General features: G+C 45.6%; 1 protein-coding gene and 1 long non-coding RNA gene across 21 annotated transcripts in view; one reads left to right on the top strand and one right to left on the bottom strand.

The window, feature by feature from the left end:
* AFF2 (ALF transcription elongation factor 2) overlaps positions 1-25,451 on the bottom strand; it is a 535,022-nt gene that overhangs the window by 4,996 nt on the left and 504,575 nt on the right. For all 12 annotated transcript variants that reach the window (XM_085006501.1, XM_085006500.1, XM_085006502.1 and 9 more), the window contains 5 exons: positions 24,085-24,221; positions 19,413-19,484; positions 19,020-19,113; positions 17,022-17,074; positions 3,833-4,023 (listed from right to left, as the gene is read on the bottom strand). In XM_085006501.1, coding sequence (XP_084862627.1) covers positions 3,833-4,023; positions 17,022-17,074; positions 19,020-19,113; positions 19,413-19,484; positions 24,085-24,221 — 547 coding nt within the window. The remainder of the gene's footprint in view (positions 1-3,832; positions 4,024-17,021; positions 17,075-19,019; positions 19,114-19,412; positions 19,485-24,084; positions 24,222-25,451) is intronic.
* LOC110257797 (uncharacterized) overlaps positions 1-25,451 on the top strand; it is a 288,461-nt gene that overhangs the window by 242,954 nt on the left and 20,056 nt on the right. The window contains exons 4-11 of one of the 9 annotated variants that reach the window (XR_014834616.1): positions 3,368-4,864; positions 16,896-17,013; positions 17,134-19,860; positions 20,241-20,333; positions 20,552-21,151; positions 21,693-21,724; positions 22,552-22,663; positions 24,028-24,433. This is a non-coding gene — a long non-coding RNA (uncharacterized LOC110257797). Of the gene's footprint in view, positions 1-3,367; positions 4,865-14,860; positions 15,057-16,895; positions 17,014-17,133; positions 19,861-20,240; positions 20,334-20,551; positions 21,152-21,692; positions 21,737-22,525; positions 22,664-24,027; positions 24,434-25,451 lie in introns of those variants that run through there. The other 8 variants (XR_014834615.1, XR_014834614.1, XR_014834618.1 and 5 more) reach the window with 8 other exon arrangements.

Raw genomic sequence — 25,451 nt, 5'->3', positions numbered from 1 at the left:
TTTTTTGTCTTTTTAGAGCCGCACCTGAGACATATGGAGGTTCCCAGGCTAGGGGGGGAATCAGAGCTGTGGCTCCCCGCCACAGCCACAGCCACAGCCACAGCAGTGCCAGATCCAAGCCGTGTCTGCGACCTACACCACAGCTCATGGCAACACCGGATCCTTAACCCACTGTGTGAGGCCAGGGATTGAACCCACATCCTCATGGATGTTAGCTGGGTTCGTTAGCCGCTGAGCCACGATGGCAACTCCTGAATTTATATTCTTATATATTTTACGTTTATATTTAGAAAAGGGTCCTTATACATAAAGCGGTAGGGAGCCATGGTCTATATGCTACCAAGTTGTTTTTCATTCTATGTGTTCTTGAAATGGAGATATTCTCTTTTCCTTTTGTCTAAATGAACTAAGTTTACTGACATTTCTTGGCTGGATGCAGTTCTAGCCAGTGAGCCTGGACAGCCATTCGAGCTCTCAGCATCTAAGGCCAAATCAATGTCCAGGAGGCATCTGATTTGGTAAATGTTATTCCTTTAGTGAAGGAAGACGGCTTGTAAATATCTGTCACATAGCACATCCCCCTGCCCCCTGGGACACGGATGGTAAGACTGCCTGGCCGACGCCCCTCCAGCTGATTTGAAGGAACGGCTCCGAGGCCACCTACTAAATAAGCAGCAGGACCAGAGTCTTAGACTGTTTGCCCTGGGGCAGGGTAGGGTATGTGAGGAAACTACAGGATGTCCTGAAACTAGCTGGGCTTCCCCTATTCACGTCTGAACCAATGTGTCTGGCACAGCATGGGTCTTGGTTGGGAGAGGGTTCTTGTCGGACCCCTTCATTAGCGTCCGACAAAGGAGGCAGCCTCAGCCACGAGGAAATTACGCCTGTGCTGAGGGAGTTGAGGAATCTTTTGGGGGCGGGGAGAGGCGCGGGAGACTACCTGCAAGTGGTCGGGGTGCTCTCCTGCCTTCTTAGAAAGCAATTTCCATGCATGGGTTCTGTGTGCTTGCCTGCCCAGCAGATGGTATTTCACTAAACAATGCATTTATTCTTCGCAGTATGTATAACATATGGGCTCGTTCTCCACGTATCCCCTTCATTTGATGATGTGATACTTTTTAACCTGTACTATGCAGTAAAGTCATTTCTGCGATAAAAGAGTAAAAATATCTGTGGCATCGAAAATACTTTCTTCTGTAACAGAATATTAAGGGGAATGTTAAAGGACCCAGTCGTTGAGTGACTGTGAGCCACACATGAGCTGGGATGTCCCCTGGGTATGCTGTACAACACCCGTGGTGGCCTTCTTAACGCTCCCCAGGTTGCCATTTTAGTAAGTAGCTGGGAAGGTAAGGAACTGGGCTTCTAGAACAAAGGCCAGAGGGCAGAATCATCCCCACTGGTCCATTTTAGCCCTAGAATCTTCCGCAATAAGCCATCTGCCTGCCGCTGCACAGGCAGGCAGACATGGGGTGGGGTGGAGACCTTCCACCCGGACAGGCAACCTGGACCATTTCCACTGCGTGATTGGGTGGGAAAGGTGCAAGTACATGGCTGTCGCCAGTAGGAGGCGGAGTACCAGTCCAAAGGGGAGCTCCTCAATTTCCCCATTTGCTGGGGGACGAGACAGATGTGGGAAGAGTCCCCAGCTCTAAGCAGCTCAGAAATGACAGATGTGTGAAACTCAAGGCATCAAACAGGAGATTCCAAAGTAGGACCTTCACGCAGTCCACTGGACGGCCCCACAGTGACCCCAGCAACATGCATCTTCTTTTGGCTGCTAGAGTGACGGAGTCCTTTGATTTAGTGTTAGGTGGGGAATTTAACTGTCACACTCTGCTGAGGACAAGATGAGTGCCAGGCCACTCAAACAGCAGCATGGTGACTACACTGCTTCTGGAAAGTTCTGCCCTTAATTTAGAAGGAATTACTTTAACAGATTTTGAAAATGGATGCAATTATGAAGGAAATCCATAAATATTGAATTGCCCTCTGGTTACTGATACAAAGTCAAACAGACAAGGGTAGAGGCAGACAAGCTAGGCAAGTCTTAAGATGCTTATGCCTTCATTAGCAGTTCTAGAACGCTTGGATCAGCGTGGCTATCCAGGCCAGCTGTCTTTGGATTTCCAAAAGCTCCGGAGGGTGGGCAAGAACTGCCTGTTACTCAGGAAGCTGAGGACAGGGCTCAATGAAGGGTTCTGAGGACGTATTATTAATCTCGCCCTCGAGATGGGCAGCGCCTCCTATAGGTTACAAGTTCAGATTCTGGAATCAGACAGTTGTAGGTTCACTTCCTGTTTTCAGTATTATGAGCTGTGATATCATGGGTGAATTTCTTAACCTCATCGAGCCCCAGTTTCTACAACTAGGAAGTGGGGTTAATTGAGACAAGAAATGATAAAACAAATAGTACAGTGCCTGGTATATGGAAATTGCTGCATGAACACACATAACCAAGACATTCAAATAGCCCCTGGAGTCACTGTAAGTTTATAGCTGGGTTGAGGGTTGAAGTCCCAAATTATGGAATATGCTTTGAGAGCCACAGAGTCTTTGAATTATGTAGATACATAACCCTACGTAGCAGGAAAGAGAAATAAATATTTGTAGGATCTCTACCTTGCACCTGACATTTTATGCTGATGGCTTTACACATATTATTTTGTTTCACCCATCTCCACCATCCTTCTGGGTAGTTTCATCATCATCCTATTATTATTATTATGCCTATTATTATAGAGAAGGAAGCTTGGGAGGAACTCATAGATTTAACTAACTTGCCTGAGGTCACCCAGCCAGTGCCTGCCAGGCCTCAAGCTTAAATGATTAGCCTTCCTACTTCTGTGGGACTGTTTCCCCACCTGCTCAGCAATGTCGCAGGGAGGAAGAGGAGCCAGGAAGCCCTTCTGGGTCAAATCCATGGGAACTTCCATGTACGTCTATGTGGCCTGTAGTCCCAACCTGATTCCAAGAAAACCCTGATAGTGCTTAGGACCCGAGCCCACTCCGTGCCACTTGTACCACATCCTGTCCCAGCAGGAGCCATGGGCTGGTGAAGGATGCTAGTTCCTGCCTGGACCTGGCCAGATGTTTCAACTACTCTAAACCGGGGGTCACCTCTTTGCAGCCTGATTCCAAAAGACCCACGTCTGTCCCCACCTTGACTAGAGTGCATCTGTTGCTGAGAGCTGGGCCCAAATCAGCCAAGTCAAATGAATGGCCAGAACAAAAGCAGGCTTTATTTAAACTGCCCACCTTCGTTAAGACTGTGAAGACTGGGTGGGCAGGGGGGCGGGGGGGAGACCTATGCACAAGCTAGCAGCATGTGTAGTCAAGGACCACTGACTCACTCTCTTCATCCCAGGTGTCCGTGTGGAAGACAGGAGCTGCGCCCTCGCCTTTGATTCTGAATACAAACCACACTCTCATGTGTTCACTGGAACTGATGAAGGTAGAAGGCCTTACTTCAACCCCACCCACCCACCCAAAAGGCAATAGTATATTATTCCTAATTCATTTGCAAATCATTCTTTTTCTCCTTTGCCGTTTCTCTGTGATCCGTACCATTGAAATGAAAATCTGAAACAGACATTTGCCAATACATGATAGTTCACAAATTACTTTAAGCTTTCAAGGAGAGTTTAATCTTAGGCCTTTCTCACTCTCTCAGCACAACTGGTCACTGGCTCAGCCCTGAGCCGCCCCCTTTCCACCTCATCTCGCTCTGGAAATCAGACGGGAGAGGAGGCCACTGTGGAAAACTCAAGCTCTTCAAAGCAAGCTGACTCTACCATGGCCTGTGGACAATACGATGAGCAGACAGGCATACCTCTGTTCTCTCTTGTCAGTTTGTCGGCCATGTCCCAGTGTTCGTAGCCCCGTAACACGTTGCTAGTGATGTTGACGTGGCTGGCGGCCATGTGGTGAATGCGCTGGGGGATGGTGACTGGGCCGTTGTTACAGTTCCCCATTGCATTGATGGGAGAGACGTTGTTGAGAGACACTGGGGATGGAGTGTTCCTGGGGAATGGGAAGAGACAGGTCTTGTTAGGTTGCTTGCAAAGAGTGACAGTGGCATTCTGGGCCCCCCTCATCATGGGACCTCATGAGGACACGGTTTGCCACAGTGAGGTTTAGCATGGTGAACATATATGAAGCTCGCTCTGGAATCCTACTGACTCTTCTCGAAGGACATCCTATAGCTTTTGCCAACACAGTAGCTTTCTCCAGAGGCTCCACTGCAGACCGAGCTTATCATCGCCCTGTTCCTGCCTGATGAGACCAACCCCCACAGGGCTACAGTGCCAGGCAGTCGAATGAGCATCCTTCTCCTTTTCTAACGTTAAACACTGAAGTCTGACTGCCTTTGGCAACCACCGATGACTCCATGCACATCTCTACTTTGTTTTAAAATACCAGAGAGAGCTGGGTGAATCTTTCCCTGGCATTAATTCTACCCGCAAATGTAGCTCTTACTTTGAATACGTCTAACAAGTCTTCTGATGTTCCAGAGACAGAATCAGCTCAGAGCTATGATGATTTCTCTACCTGCTGCCAGAATGGATACTGGCAGTTAGAAAAGACTTGATGTGCAATATTGGTCTATTATCAAAGTGTTTTGTGGCAACCACAATGACAGTTTGCTCCAAATACAGTTGCCACAATAAGCAAAGTGCAATTCTTAAAAGCCCCCCAAGGAGCAGTATTAGGGAGGCTGGAAAAAGCAAGATTCTGAATATCTCTTCAGGATTCTTTAAGACATGCTATAAGATGGCTGTTAATTGCTGCCGGTTCACCTGCACACAGGTTTAGAAAGAGAAGTCTCTGGAGTTCCTGCTTTGGGCAGTGCCGCTATTTGGTGGTAGATTTTTATGTAACTCTTTAATACCAGCAACAAGAAGTGGCCTCTTGGCTGAACATCGCATGGAGGGTTTGGACGTAGGCCAGGGACAGTCCCGAAGGCTGGCTGGTGGCCTATGGCCACGAGCAGGATCTATACACACCCCTAGCCCCCGTGTCCTCCTTCAGCTGGTCTTTGAGCAACTGCCCAGTCAAATGGCACCATTTTATTACAATTAAACATTGTCTGGTGTAAGAGGGTGTAAAGCTTTTCCTGCCATTCATAATTTATGAAGTATTTTGACACTTCTTGATGGAAATATTTCTTTCCAAGGCAGGGTGAGGTCAGGGACGTGGCTAAGCTCAGGACCTGGGCACAGAAGGATTAGCAAAAAAAAGCAGTGAATGCTGGATTTCTTTGTGGGGGCAGGTTGCAAATGCTATTTTCTAGTCTTTCCCCCAGTGGTGGTCCTTAACTCTTAAATGTCAATTTATGGCAAGAAAGTAGTATATCCTCATTTGTAATCTCTAGAGAAAATTGCACAGCTGTCCGTGTCACAAATGCTGGGGTGGGGGGCAGTGTGGTGCTGGGAAAGTTCTGGAATCCCAGGGATCGGGACTCTAGCCGTGTGTGTCTGGGCTCCCTCCCCTCGCTGGGCCTTTCCTGGACTGCGAGAAAAGGCTGGATTCAAGGCTTTCCCATCATGTCCAGAAGTCACAGGGGGAAACAAATCACCTCTGTTCGCCTCGTACATCCTGAAAGGGCCTTTTCAGTTTATAGCATAGGAGTGCTATTGAGGGGCTTTCTTTTAAATAATCAGTGGTGGAGGCAAGGAGGGCGAGGGCACGGGTTCGCTTTTCGTCATGACTGACCTCACACGAGGCTCTGTGGGCTGACTTTCCCGCAGAGCATGTCTGCGCACCCTGCACACTGCATTGTGCTCCTGAAATAAATCAAAACGCGCCCAAGACATCGCGCCTCCGGCTAAAAGAGGGCTGTCGCCACGCTCATCCTGCTGGGGCTTTGGCCTTCTGTCCCCCTTCTGTGGATCTGCTTGCAGATCTTGTTCTCTTCACACGTCTGTGGCACGTGGCCACGTGTGTGCACACACCAACACAGGCCTCCCACCGCCCACGCCACGAGCAGCCTGGACCCCCGCCATCCTCCCTCGCATCCCAGCCACCGTCACGTCCTGCTGTTCCTGGGACTCAAGCTCTTCCTTGCCCAAGCCCAGCAGCCCTTTCTATCTGCCTGCCTTGTTTCATTTTTCTCTATGACATTTATCATCTTGCATAGACTTTTTTTTTTTTTGACACATAGACATATTTTTTAACTGTCTTCCTCTTCCGAAAGAATATGACCTTGAGGAGGGCAGGAATCCTTGTCTTTTTCATCCAGGGCTGTTCCCAGCATCTGGAACAGTGCCTGATGCACATGCTATGTACTTAATGAATACCAGTTAGAGCAGTGATTAGTTAGTAAAGAACTACGTAGAGCACAAGGGCACAAGGAGAGGGAATACGTTTGTCAAGTGCCTGGCAGAGCATTCATGCACAGTAGGAATGCAATAAATATTTGGTGAATAAGAGAATGAAGGGCCCCTTATTGAAAAGAGCCAATAGTCGAATAGGGGAGCAGAATGCGTTAATTTCTGGCAATCTAGGCCAAGTGCCAAAAGTGAAGTAGAGACCTAGAGTTGGGGGACTTCTAGGAGCAAGACCCCTTATGTTTTGCAACTCAAAAAGGTAATGTGACCACAAAACGTGGCAGTGGCAGCAGCCCCTCTTTGTTCCAGTTCCTGTGTGTCAAGCACAGTGCTCTGGGCTTCCCCAGGATTATCTCTAAGGCTCACGACAGCTCTCTGGGTGAGTTTCTGTCCCCACTGTTTCACAGATGACAAAAAGGCTCAGAGAAGTTCAGCTCCTTTTTGAGGGCCCCACAGCAAATGTGTCAAAGAGCCAGGATTTGAAGCCAGATATGTCTGGCTTCAAAGTCCATTTTCCTTCCATTCCATCAAGTTATCTCAAAGTCCTACCCTCCCGCTACTTACTACAGGGTTCACTTGCCGTGGGTGTCTGCCTCGACCATCACCCTTGAGTCCACAATGGCTTGTTTCTACCCCGCTCCCCAGGCACCGCCCATGTTCACACAGGTACCGCCCTCCCAAAGCTTGGTGACAAGTTTGGCTTGATGAGGATGTTCCTTCTTCCAGTGGCCACCACACTCCTTTTACTGGCCAAGGTCCAAACAAGTGGAGATATCTCTTCCCTTCTAGCTCTTATTTTTTTTATTTTATTTTTTTTCCCACTGTACAGCACGGGGACCAAGTTACTCTTACATGTATACATTTTTTCCCACCCTTTGTTCTGTTGCAATATAAGTATCTAGACAGTTCTCGATGCAACTCAGCAGGATCTCCTTGTAAATCCATTCCAAGTTGTATCCGATAACCCCAAGCTCCTGATCCCTCGCACTCCCTCCCTCTCCCCCCCCCGGGCAGCCACAAGTCTATTCTCCATGATTTTCTTTTCTGAGGAGATGTACATTTGTGCTGGATATTAGATTCCAGTTATAAGTGATATCATGTGGAATTTGTCTTTGTCTTTCTGACTCATTTCACTCAGTATGACAGTCTCCAGTTCCATCCATGCTGCTGCAAATGGCATTATGTCATTCTTTTTTATGGCTGAGTAGTATTTCATTGTGTATATATACCACCTCTTCTGAATCCAATCATCTGTTGATGGACATTTGGTTGTTTCCATGTCCTGGCTATTGTGAATAGCGCTGCAATGAACATGCGGGTGCATGTGTCTCTTCTAAGTAGAGTTTTGTCCAGATATTTTCCCAAGAGTGGGACTGCGGGCTCATATGGAAGTTCCATGTATAGATTTCTAAGGTATCTCCAAACTGTTCTCCATAGTGGCTGTACCAGCTTTCATTCCCACCAGCAGTGCAGGAGGGTTGCCTTTTCTCCACACCCCCTCCAGCACTTGTTATTTGTGCACTTATTAATGATGGCCATTCTGACGGGTGTGAGGTGGTGTCTCATTGGTAGTTTTGATTTGCACTTCTCTTATAATCAGAGATGTTGAGCATTTTTTCATGTGTTTGTTGGCCATCTGTATATCTTCCTTGGAGAACAGTCTATTCAGGTCTTTTGCCCATTTTTTTTCCATTGGTTGATTGGTTTTTTTGCTGTTGAGTTGTATAAGTTGCTTATATATTCTAGAGATTAAGCCCTTGTCCGTTGCATCATTTGAAACTATTTTCTCCCATTCTGTAAGTGGTCTTTTTGTTTTCTTTTGGGTTTCCTTTGCTGTGCAAAAGCTTGTCAGTATGATGAGGTCCCATGGGTTTATTTTTGCTCTAATTTCTATTGCTTTGGGAGACTGCCCTGAGAAAATATTCATGATGTTGAAGTCAGAGAGTGTTTTGCCTATGTTTTCTTCTAGGAGTTTGATGGTGTCCTGTCGTATATTTAAGTCTTTCAGCCATTTGGAGTTTATTTTTGTGCATGGTGTGAGGGTGTGTTCTAGTTTCATTGCTTTGCATGCAGCTGTCCAGGTTTCCCAGCAATGCTTGCTGAATAGACTTTCCTTTTCCCATTTTATGTTCTTGCCTCCCTTGTCAAAGATTAATTGACCACAGGTGTCAGGGTTTATTTCCGGATTCTCTATTCTGTTCCATTGGTCTGTCTGTCTGTTTTGGTACCAGTACCACACTGTTTTGATGACTGTGGCTTTGTAGTATTTCTTGAAGTCTGGGAGAGTGATGCCTCCTGCTTGGTTTTTGTTTCTCAGGATTGCTCTGGCGACTCTGGGTCTTTTGTGGTTCCATATAAATGTTTGGATTGATTGTTCTAGTTCTGTGGAAAATGTCATGGGTAATTTGATAGGGATTGCATTGAATCTGTAGATTGCTTTGGGTAGCATGGCCATTTTTACAATATTGGTTTCTCCAGTCCATGAGCATGGAATATCTTTCCATTTCTTTACATCTTCTTTGATTTCTTTGATTAAAGTTTTATAGTTCTCGGCATATAGGTCCTTTACCTCCTTGGTCAGGTGTATTCCAAGGTATTTGATTTTGTGAGGTGCAAATTTAAAAGGTATTGTATTTTTGTATTCCTTTTCTAATATTTCATTGTTGGTATACAGAAATGTGACTGAGGAGTTCCCGTCGTGGTGCAGTGGTTAACGAATCTGACTAGGAACCGTGAGGTTGCGGGTTCGATCCCTGGCCTTGCTCAGTGGGTTAACGATCCGGTGTTGCGGTGAGCTGTGGTTTAGATTGCAGATGTGGCTCGGATCCAACGTTGCTGTAGCTCTGGCGTAAGCTGGTGGCTACATCTCCGATTAGACCCCTAGCCTGGGACCCTCCATGTACCGTGGAAAGCAGCCCTGGAAAAGGCAAAAAAAAAAAAAAAAAAAAAAGAAAGAAATGTGACTGATTTCTGAATGTTAATCTTATATCCTACTACTTTGCTGAATTTATTAATCAGTTCAAGTAGTTTTGGGGTTGAGTCCTTAGGGTTTTCTATGTATAGTATCATGTCGTCTGCATACAGTGACAGTTTTATCTCTTCTCTTCCTATATGGATGCCTTTTATTTCTTTTGTTTGTCTAACTGCTGTGGCTAGGACTTCCAAAACTATGTTGAAGAGCAGTGGTGAGAGTGGGCATCCCTGTCTTGTTCCAGATTTGAGTGAGAAGGCTTTCAGTTTTTCCCCATTGAGTATTATATTTGCTGTGGGTTTGTCATAAATGGCTTTGATTATATTCAGGAATGTTCCCTCTATACCCACTTTGGTGAGAGTTTTGATCATGAATGGATGTTGGACTTTGTCAAATGCCTTTTCTGCGTCTATTGAGATGATCATATGGTTTTTGACTTTTCTTTTGTTAATGTGGTGTATGACGTTGATTGATTTGTGTATGTTGAACCATCCTTGTGAACCTGGGATGAACCCTACCTGGTCATGGCGTATGATCTTTTTTATATGTTGTTGGATTCAGTTGGCTAAGATTTTGTTGAAGATTTTTGCGTCTATGTTCATCAAAGATATTGGCCGGTAGTTTTCTTTTTTGGTGGTATCTCTGTCTGGTTTTGGAATGAGGGTGATGGTGGCATCATAGAATGTCTTTGGGAGTATTCCTTCTTCTTCAACCTCTTGAAAAAGTTTAAGGAGGATGGGCACCAGTTCCTCTTTATATGTTTGATAGAATTCGCCTGTGAAGCCATCTGGTCCTGGACTTTTATTTGTAGGGAGTGTTTTTATGACATCTTCAATTTCATTTCTAGTGATTGGTCTGTTCAGTTGGTCTGTTTCTTCTTGATTCAGTTTTGGCAGGCTGTAAGATTCTAGGAAATTGTCCATTTCTTCCAGATTGTCAAATTTGCTGGCATATGGTTGTTCATAGTATTCTCTTATGGTTTTTTGTATTTCTGCAGTATCCATTGTGGTTTCTCCTTTTTCATTTCTAATTTCGTTTATTTAGGTTCTTTCTCTCCTCTTCTTAGTGAAACTAGCCAGGGGTTTGTCAATTTTGTTTATCTTTTCAAAGAACCAGCTCTTGGTTTTATTAATCTTCTCTATTGTTTTTTGAATCTCTATTTTATTGGTTTCCTCTTTGATCTTTATAATTTCCTTCCTTCTGCTGACTTTATGTCTTTTTTGTTCTTTTTTTAATTTGTTTAGGTGGAGGGTTAAGTTGTCAATTTGAGATCTTTCTTCTTTTTTGAGGAAGGCTGTATCGCTATGAATTTCCCTCTAAGCACTGCTTTTGCGGCGTCCCATAGATTTTGAGAGGTTGTGTCTTCATTATCATTTGTCTCAAGGTATTTTTTAATTTCCTTCTTGATTTCCTCATTGACTCATTGGTTTTTTAGTAGCATGTTGTTTAGTCTCCATGTAGTAGGTTTTTTCTCATTTATTTTCCTGTGGTTGATTTCTAGTTTCATGCCATTGTGGTCAGAGAAGATACTTGAAATAATTTCTATGCTCCTAAATTTGTTGAGGTTAGCTTTGTGTCCCAATATGTGGTCAATTCTTGAGAATGTTCCATGTGCACTTGAGAAGAATGTGTATTATGATTTTTTTGGATGTCGTGTCCTGAAGATGTCAAGTAAGTCTAACTTTTCTGTTGTTTCCTTTAGGATCTCTGTTGCTTTATTGGTTTTCTGTGTAGAGGATCTGTCCCTTTATGTCTGTTAATATTTGTTTTGTGTATCTGGGTGCTCCTGTATTTGCAGCATATATGTTGATGATGGTAATATCCTCTTCTCGGATGGATCCCTTAATCATTAAATAGTGTCCTTCTTTGTCTTTCTTTATGTCTTTTGTTTTAAAGTCTATTTTGTCTGATATGACTATTGCAACTCTGCTTCCCTGTCATGTCTATTGGCATGAAATATTTTTTCCCACCCCTTCACTTTCAATCTATATGTGTCCTTTGTCCTAAGGTGAGTTTCTTGTAGGAAGCAGATTGAAGGTTTTTGCTTTTTTATCCACTCAGCCACTCTGTGTCTTTTGATCAGAGCATTCAGTCCATTGACATTTAAGGTGATAATTGATAGATGATTATTTATTGCCATTTTAAACCTCGTGTTCCAGTTGATTCGATGGTTCTCCATTCTTCCTTTCTTTTTTTGGTTGGATGGTCTTTGATTATTTTCTGCTTGAGTGGTTTATTTTTTTCATTTTTTGCAAATGCAGTGTTTGGTTTTGGTTTGTGGGTTCCCTGTTTTTTAAGTATGCTAATCCCTTCCTATAATTGTGTGTTTTAGCCTGATGGTCCTGTAGGTTCAAACACTTCATTACTATACTAAAATAAGAAGAGAAACAAACAAACAAAAAAAGGGTCTTTTTATTTCCTTACTTCCCTTGCCCACATTTTATGATTTTGATGACTCTTTTTTTTCTTTTTAATTTTATTTTGTTTGAAACATGTTTATGATTAAATCTGTATGCTGGCTTATTTGAGTGACTGCTCTCTGATTGCGGTTTCCTCAATCTTAGTTCTTCCTCTTTTTTTTTTTCTTTTTCCTCCCTTTCTTTTCCTTCCTTTCCTTTTGGTTTAGAGAAGCCCTTTTGATATTTCTTTTAGCCTGGGTTTTGTATTGCTGTATTCTTTTAGCTTTTGTTGGAAAAAATTTTTATTTCCCCTTCTATTTTAAATGATATTCTTGCTGGATAGAGTATTCTAGGTTGCATATTTTTTCCTTTTAGCACTTTAAATATCTCTTGCCATTCCCTCCTGGCCTGTAGTGTTTCTGTAGAGAAATCAGCTGATAGTCTTATTGGGGGTTCCCTTGTAGGTAACATCCTGCTTTTCTCTTGCTGCCTTTAGGATCCTCTCTTTATCACTAACTTTTGCCATTTTTATTATAATGTATCTTGGTGTGGGTCTATTTGGGTTCTACTTCTTTGGGGCCCCCTGTGCTTCCTGTATCTTGAACTCAGTATCCTTTAGATTTGGGAAGTTTCCAGCGATAATTTCTTCAAATATATTTTCCATTCCCTTATCTTTTTCTACTCCTTCTGGAATTCCTAGTATGTGCAGATTGGCCCACTTTATATAATCCCATAGGTCTCTTGTATTGCTTTCATGTTTTTTCATTTGGTTTTCTGTCTGCTGTCCTGATTGGGTGATTTCCATTATTCTATCTTCCACATCACTAATTCGTTCTTCTGCATTATTCATTCTGGTTTTTGCTGCCCTTAGTTCGGTCTGTATCTCTGCCAATGAATGTTCTAATTTTTCTTGGCTCCTTCTTATATTTTCTAGTTCCTTTCTGAGGGTGTCTGCATTACTCTTCATATTTTCTCTTCATTCCTTCAGTATTTTCACTATTTCCCTTTTGAACTTCAAGTCTGTCAGACGGCAGAGGTCTGTTTCATTGTTGACTGCTTTAGGTGAGTTTTCCTGTTGGTTTAACTGGGGGTGTTTTTTCAGCTTCTTCATCTTGCTTGTTGTTTTCTTTTTCTTGGTGGAGTTGTACTCCCTGTGGCCGGGCAGGGTTTGCCTTGGCACTGCTATGGAATGTTTCCCAAGGGCTGGAGTTGTTGGTCAGTCTTCTTTGAGGCAGCTTGTCTTTTCCTGAGGGTGGGTGGGGCTGACAGGGTCTCTCTGAAGCAAAGGAGGACTTCCTGAGGGCAGACAGGACTGGGAGGTCCGCACCAACATGGAAGCCGATTTCATGCGGCCGGGTAGAGCTTGCTCTGGTGTTTTTGGGCTGTGGGGCTCTTCCAAGTGGCTGGTGGTGCTGGGCAGCTGTTCCACGGGCGTGCAGCACCCCCCCAACCCCGAGGGTGGGAGCAGCTAGCTGGGCCACTGAGAACCCAAGGGGCTCTTCCCCAGGGCAGCTGGAATTGGCAGGACTGCCTCGGAATGGAGGCAGATTTTGCATGGCTGGGGCAAGCTTGTTCTAGCTTTTCTAGACTGCGGGTGCTCTTGCAGGGGGCTGGCAGTGCTGGGCAGCTATTCCATGGGAGTGCAGCACCCCCCCAGGGGCTGGAGCAGCTAGCTGGGCTGCTGAGAACCCATGGTGCTCTTCCCCAGGGCAGCTGGAATTGGCAGGGTCACCCTGCAGTGGAAGGAGATTTTGCACAGCTGGGCCGAGCTTGTACTAGCTTTTCTGGGCTGTGGGCCTTTTCCAGGGGGCTGGCGGTGCTGGGTACTGCTCTGCGGGGGTGTAGCCCCTCCAGAGGGCAGGCAGGCCAGGGCAGGGAAAGCCCCTGTGGTGGTTGGTTTCCCGCAAACGGTGAGGCCAGCCCTCCGGGATGGCAGGCAGTCTCAGGTCCGGCACATGTGCGTGTGCGGGGTAGGGGAGGGTGGATGCACTGGGAAGCCCAGCTTTCTGATAGCTGGCGGGCACGTGAGCTCGCTGTGGTGTGGGGAGTGTTCTATGGGGGCCTACCCCTCCTCCTCTCCCCTCCCCAACACGGGCGCCTTGTCTCTCCTGCAGATCTAGCTCTTCTCCCAGGTTCCCTCTGATGTGGCTTTCCACTCCCCAGCCCTTAGCATATTGCTCCCTCCACCCAAGACGCTCTGCTTTCTAGACTCCCAGGCAGTCTCTGCCCCGCCAACCCAACAGACCGCTTCCTAGTCCCCCAAGCAGTCTCCGAGCCGCCCACCCCAGCCCGTTCCCGGGGACTAGCCTCCAGAGCCGAGGTCTCGGTGCCCAGCCCCCATCCAAGCATCTCAGTTTTTGGTGACTGTGCCAGTAGTTCGGATGATCTGTTTGGTTCTCACTCTGCTCTTCGGAACTCAGACTTACTGGGTCGCTCTTTGCATCTGGAGATCCCTCCGGTTCGGTTGGTCTTTCCGTCGAGTAGGTGACTTTCCAGGGTGTGGGACCACTTTCTCCTCCACAGTTCCCTTTCGGGAGTGCCTGCCCAGCCCCGATTCCCCTTCTCTCACTCTCCTCTTTTCTCTGGTGTTACCCAGTTATGTCACGAGATTCTTGCCATTATTGGAGTTCAGGTTCTTCTGCCAGTGATTAATTGCTGTTCTGTGTGAGTCGTTTAACCTGTAGATGTGGTTTTTTGTGTGTGTGTTTATGGGAGAGGGTGAGCGTGTCCCCCTACTCTTCCACCATCCTGCCTTCCTCTCTTATTTTTTTTTTTAATTTAAATCAGTTCTGTTTTTTTAAAATTTTTTTGCATATTAGGGCCGAGTGTGCGGTATATGGAAGTTTGCAGGCTAGGGGTCAAACTGGAACTGCAGCTGCCAGCCTACACCACAGCCACAGCATTGCTGGATCCGAGCCGCATCTGTGACCTACCCCACAGCTCATGGCAATACCAGATACTTAACCTCCAGAGTAAGGCCAGGGATCGAACCTGCATCCTCATGCGTACTAGTTTTGATTTGCTACTGCTGAGCCACAATGGGAATGCCCCTAATGCTTTCAATGTGGCACCCACCACCACCTGTCTACTGCAACACCCCTTCTAAAGGCCTTTCCTACTTCCATGCCCTTTCTAGACTTCTCTCTTTTTATTCTCTCCAGGTGACATCTGAGATGGCTGCCCAGCCCTTTTAAACTCTCTATGACGTGGTTTCCATGACTGGTTTTAAGAGTTGCAGAAACTGTTGCACCGCCTGTTTCTACATGGCCTGGGAGCTACCCATGGTTTGAAAGGATAAGCATTTGCAATCACCTTGATGAGAGAGAATGGAACCTTAGAACCCCAATTAAGCAAAAGGTTATTTTTTTTTTCAAAATTCCATTCTTCTCCTTAACAGATTTGTATTATAAACCTCATACTTCACTGCTCTGACATCCCAGATTTCATCAGTCAGATTTTTGGGGAAACTTGTTTTCTCTTGTATTCTCTTTCCATAATAGCCTCGCTTTTGCCTCTTGCCTGGCAAAGCCCTGAACATATACTATCCGGCCCTTTGCAGAAAAGGTCTGCTGACCCCTGCCCTCTATCAAGTGGATTTTTCTTCTTCTTCCAGTTGCTTCTTTGCACTGTCTTCCTGCAGCCCTCATGGTCGGGGTCGGGGGGGGGGGCTGCTTCTTGGGCGTCCCCAGAACTTTGTTCACAGCTGTCACCTCCCTCCACTGGACTGTGTGCTTCTGGAGTTGAAGGATCCCATGGAATTCAGCTGTGTCCCCAGCTTCTCATACGGAAATGCTCCCAAAGCGAGCATGCTGAATGAATGGGCTGTGACCCACTCACGCCCCCACCCCCCCCGCGACCCTTTTGAGCTCTCATTCAAAAGCTCTCTGGCCTACCAAAGGGAGTGTGCTTGCTTCAGACAGAAGCTGCTTTAAAAATCATTTCAGGAGGCTTTTAATGTGACTTCACAAGCTTCGAATGCATTTGAGATCTTTCGTTGCAGAATTAAAAAAAAAATCCCCCCCCCCAATGATCCTTTAGTGGCTGCTTACCTGAACTTGCCTTTGCTTCACTCTGTGCTCAGAGAAAATAGCTTTTGCTGGGCCTTTCAATGGTTATTTTTATTTTCTGAACTTTCAGAGAGACGCGTTCTTTGGCTTTTGTTCGTCAATCTAAGAGTAAGACCTAATTCCACAATGTAAGCGGTACTTCTTTTCAATACAGTAATAGAGTTAACGTGGAGTTTTTAATGGATCTGTTCCCTCACTCACTCTGACTGTTTTTATGATCTTAGAGTTCACAGTCCCACTGCTTTAGGAGTGTGCTTTGGAGATATTTATAAAGTGGCAAAGGGGACTATTTCACTGTCGAAGCAAGTGTTTTGATCAGAGACAGGAGAATTCTGAAATGATGAAAGGGGGGAAAGCAGGTCTTTGCACAGTCATCCAGCTCCCTTCCCTTCCCACTGCTGGTGGGAAGCGGGCTTGGGGTGGTGAGGGAGGTACTGGAATCAGAGGAGAGACGATGCTTGAGCAGGTAAGCGAGGGCACATAGCTGGGTGAGGGCTGGGGCAGAACCAGGATCCCGAATCGCCCTCTTAAAAGAAACAGCTCTGCAGAGGAGCAGTGGGTCCGGCCCTTTCACTGTAGGGCTAGAGGAACAAACCCAGAGAGAAGAAGGGCTCTCCCGGTTTACCCTGTGAACTAAGGGCAGCCTTGGGGGGGGGGTGGATCAGTGGATTTTCCGGCTCCCGCCCTACGGCTGGAGGTCTGAGCTGCCCCAAGCAGTACGGCCCGAAGGACGGCCTCAGAGTCAGCGAGTTCTCTGAGCCTCAGACCAGCATTATAGGAGAGGCTTTTATATTTCAGGTCAGGGCATTTTAGTAGTAATATAAAAATCATCAGGAAGGCTCAGATAATTGGCTGACTAAGTGCCTTCACATTTTCAGCACTATTATGCCTTTGGTTTTATTAAACAGCACTTACCATATATCAATGAATATTTCATTGGTCTTTCATTACCGAGCAACGCATTGAAACATCTCAGCGGTGGAGGTAACTTTACCCCGCCTCCCCGAAATGGCACGGCGCTTGCCATCTCATTAGCAGATATTTTTTATGGCCGTCATTTGGCTGAAAGATCAGATAGTTAAAGAAATTCGGAATCGCATCCTGCTCAACTTTTCTGTCTTGTCACCAGCGGAAACCTGACGCGAATCACTGCAGCTTCAGAACTGACCCCTGCTCCCGGGTCGTCAGTGTGAAATATCTGGGGTCTATTCCATCACTGATTTTCGTGAAAAAGCAATTTTCAGAAGGTACTTACTTTCCATTGCCTACCCAGGGAGATGGTATCTGAGCGACTTTTGAAGCATTTTGCTAAAAGAGAGAAAGAGAGAGGGAAATGAGGACATCTATTTTGTGTTTTATTAATTCAGAACCAGATGGAAGTGTGATTTCGAGGACATTAATATTGATTGCAGCATTTGGGGACGCCTCCTGTTGCGTTAGCAGAGCTGGGACGTCTGCACACGTCAGCACACCACGAAGCACACTCGATGCAAATAGCTGGTTAGGATAATTAGTGGGCTCCAATCAGGACCATGAAAGTCACTTGATGAAAGATCTTATATCCTGAAAGGCCCAGTGAAATCAGACTCAGCTCTCCAAGAAGTGGTTTAATTATCCTCATCGGAAATTTATTCTGCAAAACAAGCTCTCTTCAGGGTACAGACAAGCCTTTCACCTTTCGCTCCACTTGCAAACTTTTCCCCCACGGGGCAAGGTGGGCTGTCATTTCTGAAATCCCAGGAACTTGCCAGGACCAAGCCGCGTTATTTCCCCCCCTCTGGTGGGCTGGTTTCAAGAGCGGGCCTGCTCCCATTTTCGCGGCCATACCCGCTTGTGGAGCATAGGAAAAGCGGACTCTCAGCGCGGCCGCAGGAGGACAGCAATCAGCTCATCATAATGACCTCACGGGGCTGGCACCTCCGGTTTTGAATCTCAAAGTCCAACACACTCCCAGAGGAGTGAGTGAGTGACCTAACATCTGTCTGGCATTTTGCAATGCCCTGGAAGCTACACAGGCCAGGCCCCAGACGACGGATGCTAGGGCTGGGGGGTCTCAAAGTGTGACCGCAGGACCAGCGGCATCAGCACCGCCTGGGAACTCGTTAAGAAATGCCAAGTCTTAGGACCGGCCCCAGACCTCCAGAGTCAAGACCCCTTTCCAGAGCCCAGGTTGAGACCGCAGACACACAGCCATGAGTGGGTATTGCATTTGACCCCGTTCACCTACACGAGCACCAGCTTTATTCTGGCCACACCAAGGAGTACTGGGAACTCGCTCCTTTTCCCAGCTGAGTCAGTGTCCACACAGAGCTGTGCACCGCCTCTCCCTGGGTTTGGAAGTTTGATATACGGTCAGGAAAGGATTCACTGCGAACAACTGCCTTGGTGCAATTTAGCCAGGTGGTCTCATGCACTTGGCAATGATGATGATGATAATAAATAAATAAAACTGTCCTTTTCTTTCACGATTTGCTCAATAGGGGCCCTGAGCCTTCTCAATTCTAAATCATGACCAGCGCTGGGGGATCTGGGGGCAGAAGCAACAGAAGCGCCACAGACCCTCAAGCCAGTGATGCCTTGAACAATAGCCAGGGCTAGCACCAGGCTGCTGCTTGTACTTGTTATCTGAGCTCATTCCCACATTTTGGCATTGCATTTTGCAGTTGAAATATCTTTTTTTTTTTTGCTTGAAAATGACTTCATCTCCCGAGATGATGGATTTATTGTTTGTATATTTGTTGTGACAGCCAGAGCCATCATCTGTCTTAAGGTGCAACCACTGAACTCCAAGGCTCCCCATGGCCAGTGGGCTCCCAGGGGTGTGGACGTGCCACCAGGGCCCAGGGTGGCTGCAGTGACTTCTCTCACTGCTGAGGAGTTTCAGGGCTGGCATCTCCTTTACCACAAGACTGGCCGCAGCCACAGCCGCAAGCCGTGTCACCTGGCGGGTCCCCTGGGTAGGGTGGGGTGGAAGGCATCACCCCCTGACAGTGCTGGTGTGACACAGGCCGTTTGTTCAGTCCAGAGAATAATCCGGGGATGGCACAATGGTACCTTCTCTCCCTGGAATCGAATCAAACGGAAGCTCTCGGCTGAGCCCGGCAGGACAGGTGGGGGGCGGGGGCGGGGCTGGCGGGGATGAGCAAGGTTAAGTCTTTGGCAGCAACAACCTTGACATTGAATAGCATGCCTTCCATGTCTCATTAGTGGTTTCATCGCCCAGGACATATAGATTATACAAAATAAGGATTACCTTAAAATATTCCATCAGCGATCTGGAGTACTTCATGGCGTGGTCCTTCTTCAGTTTGAACATGCGCAGGTAGAGGAGGGATAAGCACCGGTAGCTGTGGTTGTGGAGGAAAGACCGTGTTAAACCCAACAGTGAATGAAATCCGTGAACTCAGAAACGGTTCTCACCAGGCAGCTACTCTCCTATGATTATTGAGAATCATCAGTGAAAAGAGAAAAAAAAATTCAGAGAAGGCGTGAGCATTACAACATTGCATCTTGCAAAGGGTATAAATGACACGGAGTGTTCAGTCGGCAACAGAAGAGATCCATTCGTTAGCCTTTAATCGTTTTAATGGAAAACAAGAATAACGATCTGGGGTAAGCAGCTTCAGGTGAGTTTTCAGAGACTTACCATAGTACGGCCAGCTTTTTGTCCCCATCCGAAGCCAGGGGGCTTGCAAAGTTCTTCAGCCTCATGGCATACCTTTGGAGAGAAAGGACAAGGTCAAGTGGAATCCGGCCCTTCGGAAAGTCCCCAAGGCATGGGTAGTCTCCGCACCTGAACGTGAGCCCCCCACTTGCTCTGGGCCAGAGGACTGAGAAGGGCGTGTGGGCAAAAGCATGCTTTCCTGGAAACACATATAGGACGATGACCACGGGAGTTGTACACTTCTGGTGTGACACGGCAACTGGCTCTGGAGAAGCCAGCTACACGCGGAGCCCACGTTTTAAGACGGTGCTATGGAATTGCCGTGGGTTTGGCGTGTGTACACATGCTGGAAAAACACTGTGTCGAAGAACGCTCCAGCCAAATGGTGTTATTGGCTTTCCACAAGAGGTGGGCACAGTGTCAGTCTCAGGTGAGTTTTGGCAGATTCGGTAAATAATAGCATAACTAGGTCTGATATGAGCCGGGGTGGGGGTGGGGGTGGCTCGATCACAGTTCCAAAGGCCTTTTCTAATGGCTCTGGTGTAGAATATTCTCTAGGAAGTGGTTTTGTTTTTTTAATGGAAGGTCAATTTCACAGCACGTGAAGCTCTGGCACCCCTAATTTATGGTGCCTGTATATTTTCTTTCCATTCTCTTTAATTGTCACTGTTCCACACCAGGGCCATCAAAGGTTGAGTAGTTCCCATTTTATTTTCTTCGAGCTGAGTATATGCCATTCTGGGCATTTAGACACCTGAAAACCAATTCATTGCATAAAATCGCTGTCTGAGCTTTCATGCAATTGCACAGGTAACTTGTGGTGGAAGAAGCAACAGAGCTCGTTGTTGCAGAAGGAAGGTGAAGACGTGCAGGCAACCTGGACTATCTGTGGTTTAGATGAAGGTGACGGCCAGCCCGCGCCCATGGGGATGCTGTGCCCGCACCATGGACTCCCCACTCTCAGCACCCTCCCCAGAAGACAGCACCCTATCTCCCTACTCTCCCGGTCACCGCTCCAGTTCTGTCCAAGGAACCTTTTCCAACCAAAGGACCTGTGCACCTGATGGGGGTGGGGGGAGCTCCTGTTATTGTCATAAATCACAAGTGCATTTCTATTGCAGATCCCACGGCCCAGAGCAACGCTAATCGCATGAATGAAAAAAACGGGGTGCTCTCTATGTAACCAACACACTGCTGGGGAGAGAGTAATACAAATTATCTTCAACATAAAATTACACTACTAAAGACTATGTTCCTAAAATCTACAACAACAAAAAACTATGTTCCTATTACAGTCACCCTCTAATTGCAACCACTGCAGAAGTGACTCGATCGTGGAGCTCCAATTGCTTAAATGGGCCAGAAGACTTAGTGACTTTAGCCCATTTGATTCCCCAAATTTTTCTGCAAAAGAAAATATTACACACACACCTATACTAAATATAGAAAATATAGTTATACATATAAACAGGACACACAAAGGAGTACCCGTCAAACTGTTGGAATCTGGGGGAAAAAAAAATCTGATAAAATCTGAATAAGATGGATGGACTGTACCAGCATCCGTGTCCTGGCTGTGATCCTGGACTGTAGCTTCACTAGACAGTACCGTGGAGGGGGAAACAAGGGTGGGGAATCTACAATTACCTCAAAATAAAGTTTAAAAATACTGCCGTGACTGTGCAATAACCTACATGGGAAAAGAATCTGAAAAGAGATGGGTATGTGTATATGCAGAACTGAGTTACTTTGCTGTAAATTAACACAACTTTGTAAGTCAGCTATATAAAATAACATATTCAAAAATCTAAGACTTAGATTTTTTACCACTTGTAGAAAATGAAAATTTGCATAAATATTCCTTTGTATATGATCTAAAATTACCAGATGATAATACAAATATTCACTATAAAAAATACTGCCTTTAAAGTGAATATCTATAAATTCTCCATTGACTTTCACTGGGTTGCACTGAAATATACTCCTACGGGGAGTAAACTAATACATAATGGGAAAAATAAAACTGTTTAGACAAAAAGAAAAATAATATTGGAAATAAGAAGGGGAAAAGAAGTGGTTTTCCAGTGGAAACAAATATTACTCAGGGAGTCACCCTGCATTTTCACCCAAAATGCAGTCTGATGTTCTGCTTTTATATTTTGAGAGCATGTGTTTTCCTAAAAGAAAAAAAGAAGCAAAAAGAGAGGGCAAACACCCATAATTTCACCCCAAATTACAGCTATGCTCTTATTTCACTTGCAGGTCGCTCCACGTACAGCAACATGTTTCTCACGGTCAGAAACGCAGTGTGTATAACATTCTGTGACTTGTTTTTAGCATCATAGGATAAACATTTTCATGCAGCTCCATAACCTCCCTCATTGCTGAATTTCAATGGCTGCACGTGATCCTGTTGAGTGTACTACGATATAATGAATTAGCCTTCTATTATTGATTCTTTGGTTTGCTTCTAACTGGGTGCTATAATATTGGTCAAACTGACCACTGTACAGATAACTTGTTCTACTCTTATAGTTATTACTCCTACAGTTATTTTCTTCAGGAGAGGAAGTTCAGATTTCTGGAAGTCGAATTACTGGCTCAAAAGATAGGAAAGCTCTACTTGTATAGCTTTTTCTATACAGCACCCAAGTGCCCTCAGTTTTACAGTGACCAACTTCCGTCCCCATTACCAGGGCGGAAGGGGCCCCGTACATCACTATTTTGTGTGCATGCTAACACTAGGTATTAACAGTCTTACATTTTCTTGTCAGTTTTAAAAATGCCTTGTTTTAATCTGCATTTGGGGATGAAGAGAAGGCATGGCTTTTCCCCGTGTTTGTTCACGAATATTTCCCCTCGATTCTGTAGCTTCTTTTTCTTTTCAAATTGTATTGATTTGCGCCCTCTCCCTATTTTTCTTGATGAGTCTAGCTAAAAGTTGATCCATTTTGTTTATCTATCTTTTCAAAGAACCAGACTTTAGTTTTGTTGATCTTTCCTACTGTTTTTCTCCGTCTCTATTTCATTTATTTCTGCTCTGATCTTTATGATTCCTTTGCTTTTACTAACTTTGGGTTTTGTTTGTTCATCAGTTTTGAGTCCTTATAATTTTTGCCAGGATTTTCATCTTGGGCGTCTTTGAGAATTGCCAGCAGCCTCATACAGACCCTGAGAAATCAATTTCCCCTCAAGAGCTACAAATGCCAGTGGTGGCTTTCACAGCACATAAAGTAAGTCTGAGAGATACTTTACACGCTTCTCAGAGCAGTGAGAAACCAAAGATGGTGGCCTGGCTGGGCAAGGCTGGAGCTTTCCTCATTATTTCTCTACTTTCATGCCTTTAACTAATCTTCTGATTCTGTGTAAGCATAGCTTTTTTTTTTTTCCTTCTTCTTTATAATGGTTCCCCCTCTTTTGATCTTTTTGAAGGCTTTCCTAGGAAAATATGCATGCTAAATTTGTCCAATGTTTATCTGAAGGTTTAGGTACAAGTGTCCTCAGAATTGTAACAGTGTATTGCAGATTCGAGAACACAATAAAAAGCAAGCCTGCCATTACTGAGCCAGAGGTGGCTGGGATATAAGGGCCTAATGGGGCAAGAACTACTCACTCAATCAAAAGCAATTATGTAGTCCATCCAGCGAAAGAGGGTGCTTATCTGCTATTCAGAGGTGGATTAGATTATTTTACAACTATCTGCAAATTACTGGAAAACTCTAAAATGGACATCGTTTCTTCTCTTTCCCCTTCTTACAGGAATTTTTTGATTACCCACGAATTCTACTGCACCGAGACCCACAGGCCAGAAAATTCCATTTAAAATGCCAATCAAACCAAGAAGCTGTGCAGTTAATATACCCTTCCCTATTCTCACCCTCTCAACTCTCCCCTGCCCTTCCCTCCCCTCCCACACCCCCGCTACCACCTTGACTGTCCCTCAAATTCCAGATGCGTGGAAAGTCTATGCCACACCTGCGGCTTCCAAAGGGAACAGTGCCCCTCCCTTTTTGATAACCTAAGCAGAAATTCTTAGAAAACATGGCTCAGAACAGACATTCCCATGGCACTGCTTTTTTTGAGTTATAAAAACTGCACTTTGAAAAGACAAGTGTCCATAGGCCAGAAAAATGATGCTCCTTTACTTCTTCCCACTATGCATATTGCAAATTATATAAGACTCACTTTTTTTTTTTTTAAAGGGTTGTTCCCACGGCATATGGAGGTTCCCAGGCTAGGGGTTGAATCAGAGCTGTAGCCGCTGGCCTACACCACAGCCACAGCAATGCCAGATCCAAGCTGCGCCTGTGACCTGCACCACAGCTCACAGCAACACCAGATCTTTAACCCACCGAGCAAGGCCAGGGATCGAACTCGCGTCCTCATGGATGCTAGTCGGGTTCGTTAACCACTGAACCATGACGGGAACTCCAAGACTCACATTTTTAACCTCTGAAGGGGCTCATGGGTCCCTCAATGAGAAGTTGTCCATGGCATTAATTAAAGGGCAAGAGCTAATTATGATGACCTCTCAGAAGATGCCTTGCACAAATCATGACTATGTGGAAGTGATTTTTTTTTTTTTTTTAATAAATAGCAGCTTCGGTTTCGGCCGGGGAAGAGCTGAGGAGGAAGGCTGCAGCAGGACACTGACCTCAGGAGCTCCACGGTCTCGGAGTACATGGTATACGGAGACTTGGCTTCCAGCGGGTCGCGCTCCATCGCGTTGCCACACTCTGTGAAGGACAGGGCCGCGTCGGCGTAATTCACGGCTTTGCCAAATTTCTCGAACTGAAACAGGAAGAAGACTGGTCAACGTGGGAGTTCCTCTGCTCGCCTTCCTCCGAAGGAGTGGTTCTCAACCCGGGGCAATTGCACACCCCTCCGCCAGGGTACCCCTGGCAACATCTGGAGACGCTTTTTGGTGGTCACCCCCCGGGCCAGGGGCCATCTAGTGGGCAGAGGCCGGAGATGCTGGTGGAGAAGAGAAAACGGCACCCAAGGTATCATGTCTTTGTGGCTTTCCTGTTGTTCTTACTGGTTCGGTGCAGCGGAATTCAAATCACTGCCTAGACTGGTTTCCGCTGACCCCATGTACCAGACTGGTCAGGGCAGTGCCCTCTAGACAGAGCCTGCAGTGAAACCCTGCTTTTTTAAGCCTCCTGGACAATGAACAGGACCAGGCTTTGCTTGGAGCTGTCGTGAGCACCTCAGCCCCAGCCCCAGGAAGAGAGTCACAAATGGGTATGCTATTGTCATGAAAAATGGGAAGCTGCGGGGCGAGTGTTGACAATAACCCCATCGCTTTCACTGTAAATGATGGTCTGAAATAGCGTGTCAAAAAGTCCCAAAATATAGCGCTGCTAAATATTTTAGTTTAGTAAAATTTTATTGCAGAAGGTTTTAGCCCTGATAATGGTCACGATGAAAGTGACTTAGACATACTGATTTCTTTTTTATGTGTAATGAATATTATATATGACACTTTTATAGTGAGTCTTTTATAACAGTATTTAACATTTTCAATTTTTGATAGCTGGATGTAAGAATTCCACCAATATGGAATTTTATGTGAAAGACGCCATCTAATGCAGATTTAGCTATTTTAATTTTCCTGTATACCTTTTATCAAAATATTTTCTATGCAGCTGCGAAGGTTTCCGTTCTCAAAATGGCAGAGTGGCTGTTTCTAGCAAAGCATTAAGTACAACTATAAAATGATGAGTTACAGGGCCTGCAGAATCTCTTGTTGTAAAGGCCTCTCTTTACAATAAATGTTCTTCAGCTTTTATGGACTGCAGGAATTCTGTGCTTTCCTTTCTGTAAGCTGTTTTGGAAAAATACGGTTTCGACCAAACTCAAAATGATGTCATGAAAACCTATGTGTCCATGCAAACCGTCTCCTTCCCTTGCCTCAGAAGGAACCCCCCTCAGGTCATCCGTTCCCGATGGGCGCTCTCATGTGGAAACCAAGCTTTGCCTCCTGATTTTCTTCCATTTTTGCCCGCACCCATGGCATAT

This window comes from Sus scrofa, chromosome X (genome assembly GCF_054392235.1).
Source record: "Sus scrofa isolate SSC_HxYL_T2T_F1_AM1 chromosome X, Sscrofa_HxYL_maternal_Yorkshire_Landrace_v2.0, whole genome shotgun sequence".
In the NCBI taxonomy this organism is placed as follows: Eukaryota; Metazoa; Chordata; class Mammalia; order Artiodactyla; family Suidae; genus Sus; species Sus scrofa.
The sequence above is the reverse complement of the archived record's forward strand: the minus strand, read 5'-3'. Positions and strand labels throughout refer to the sequence as shown.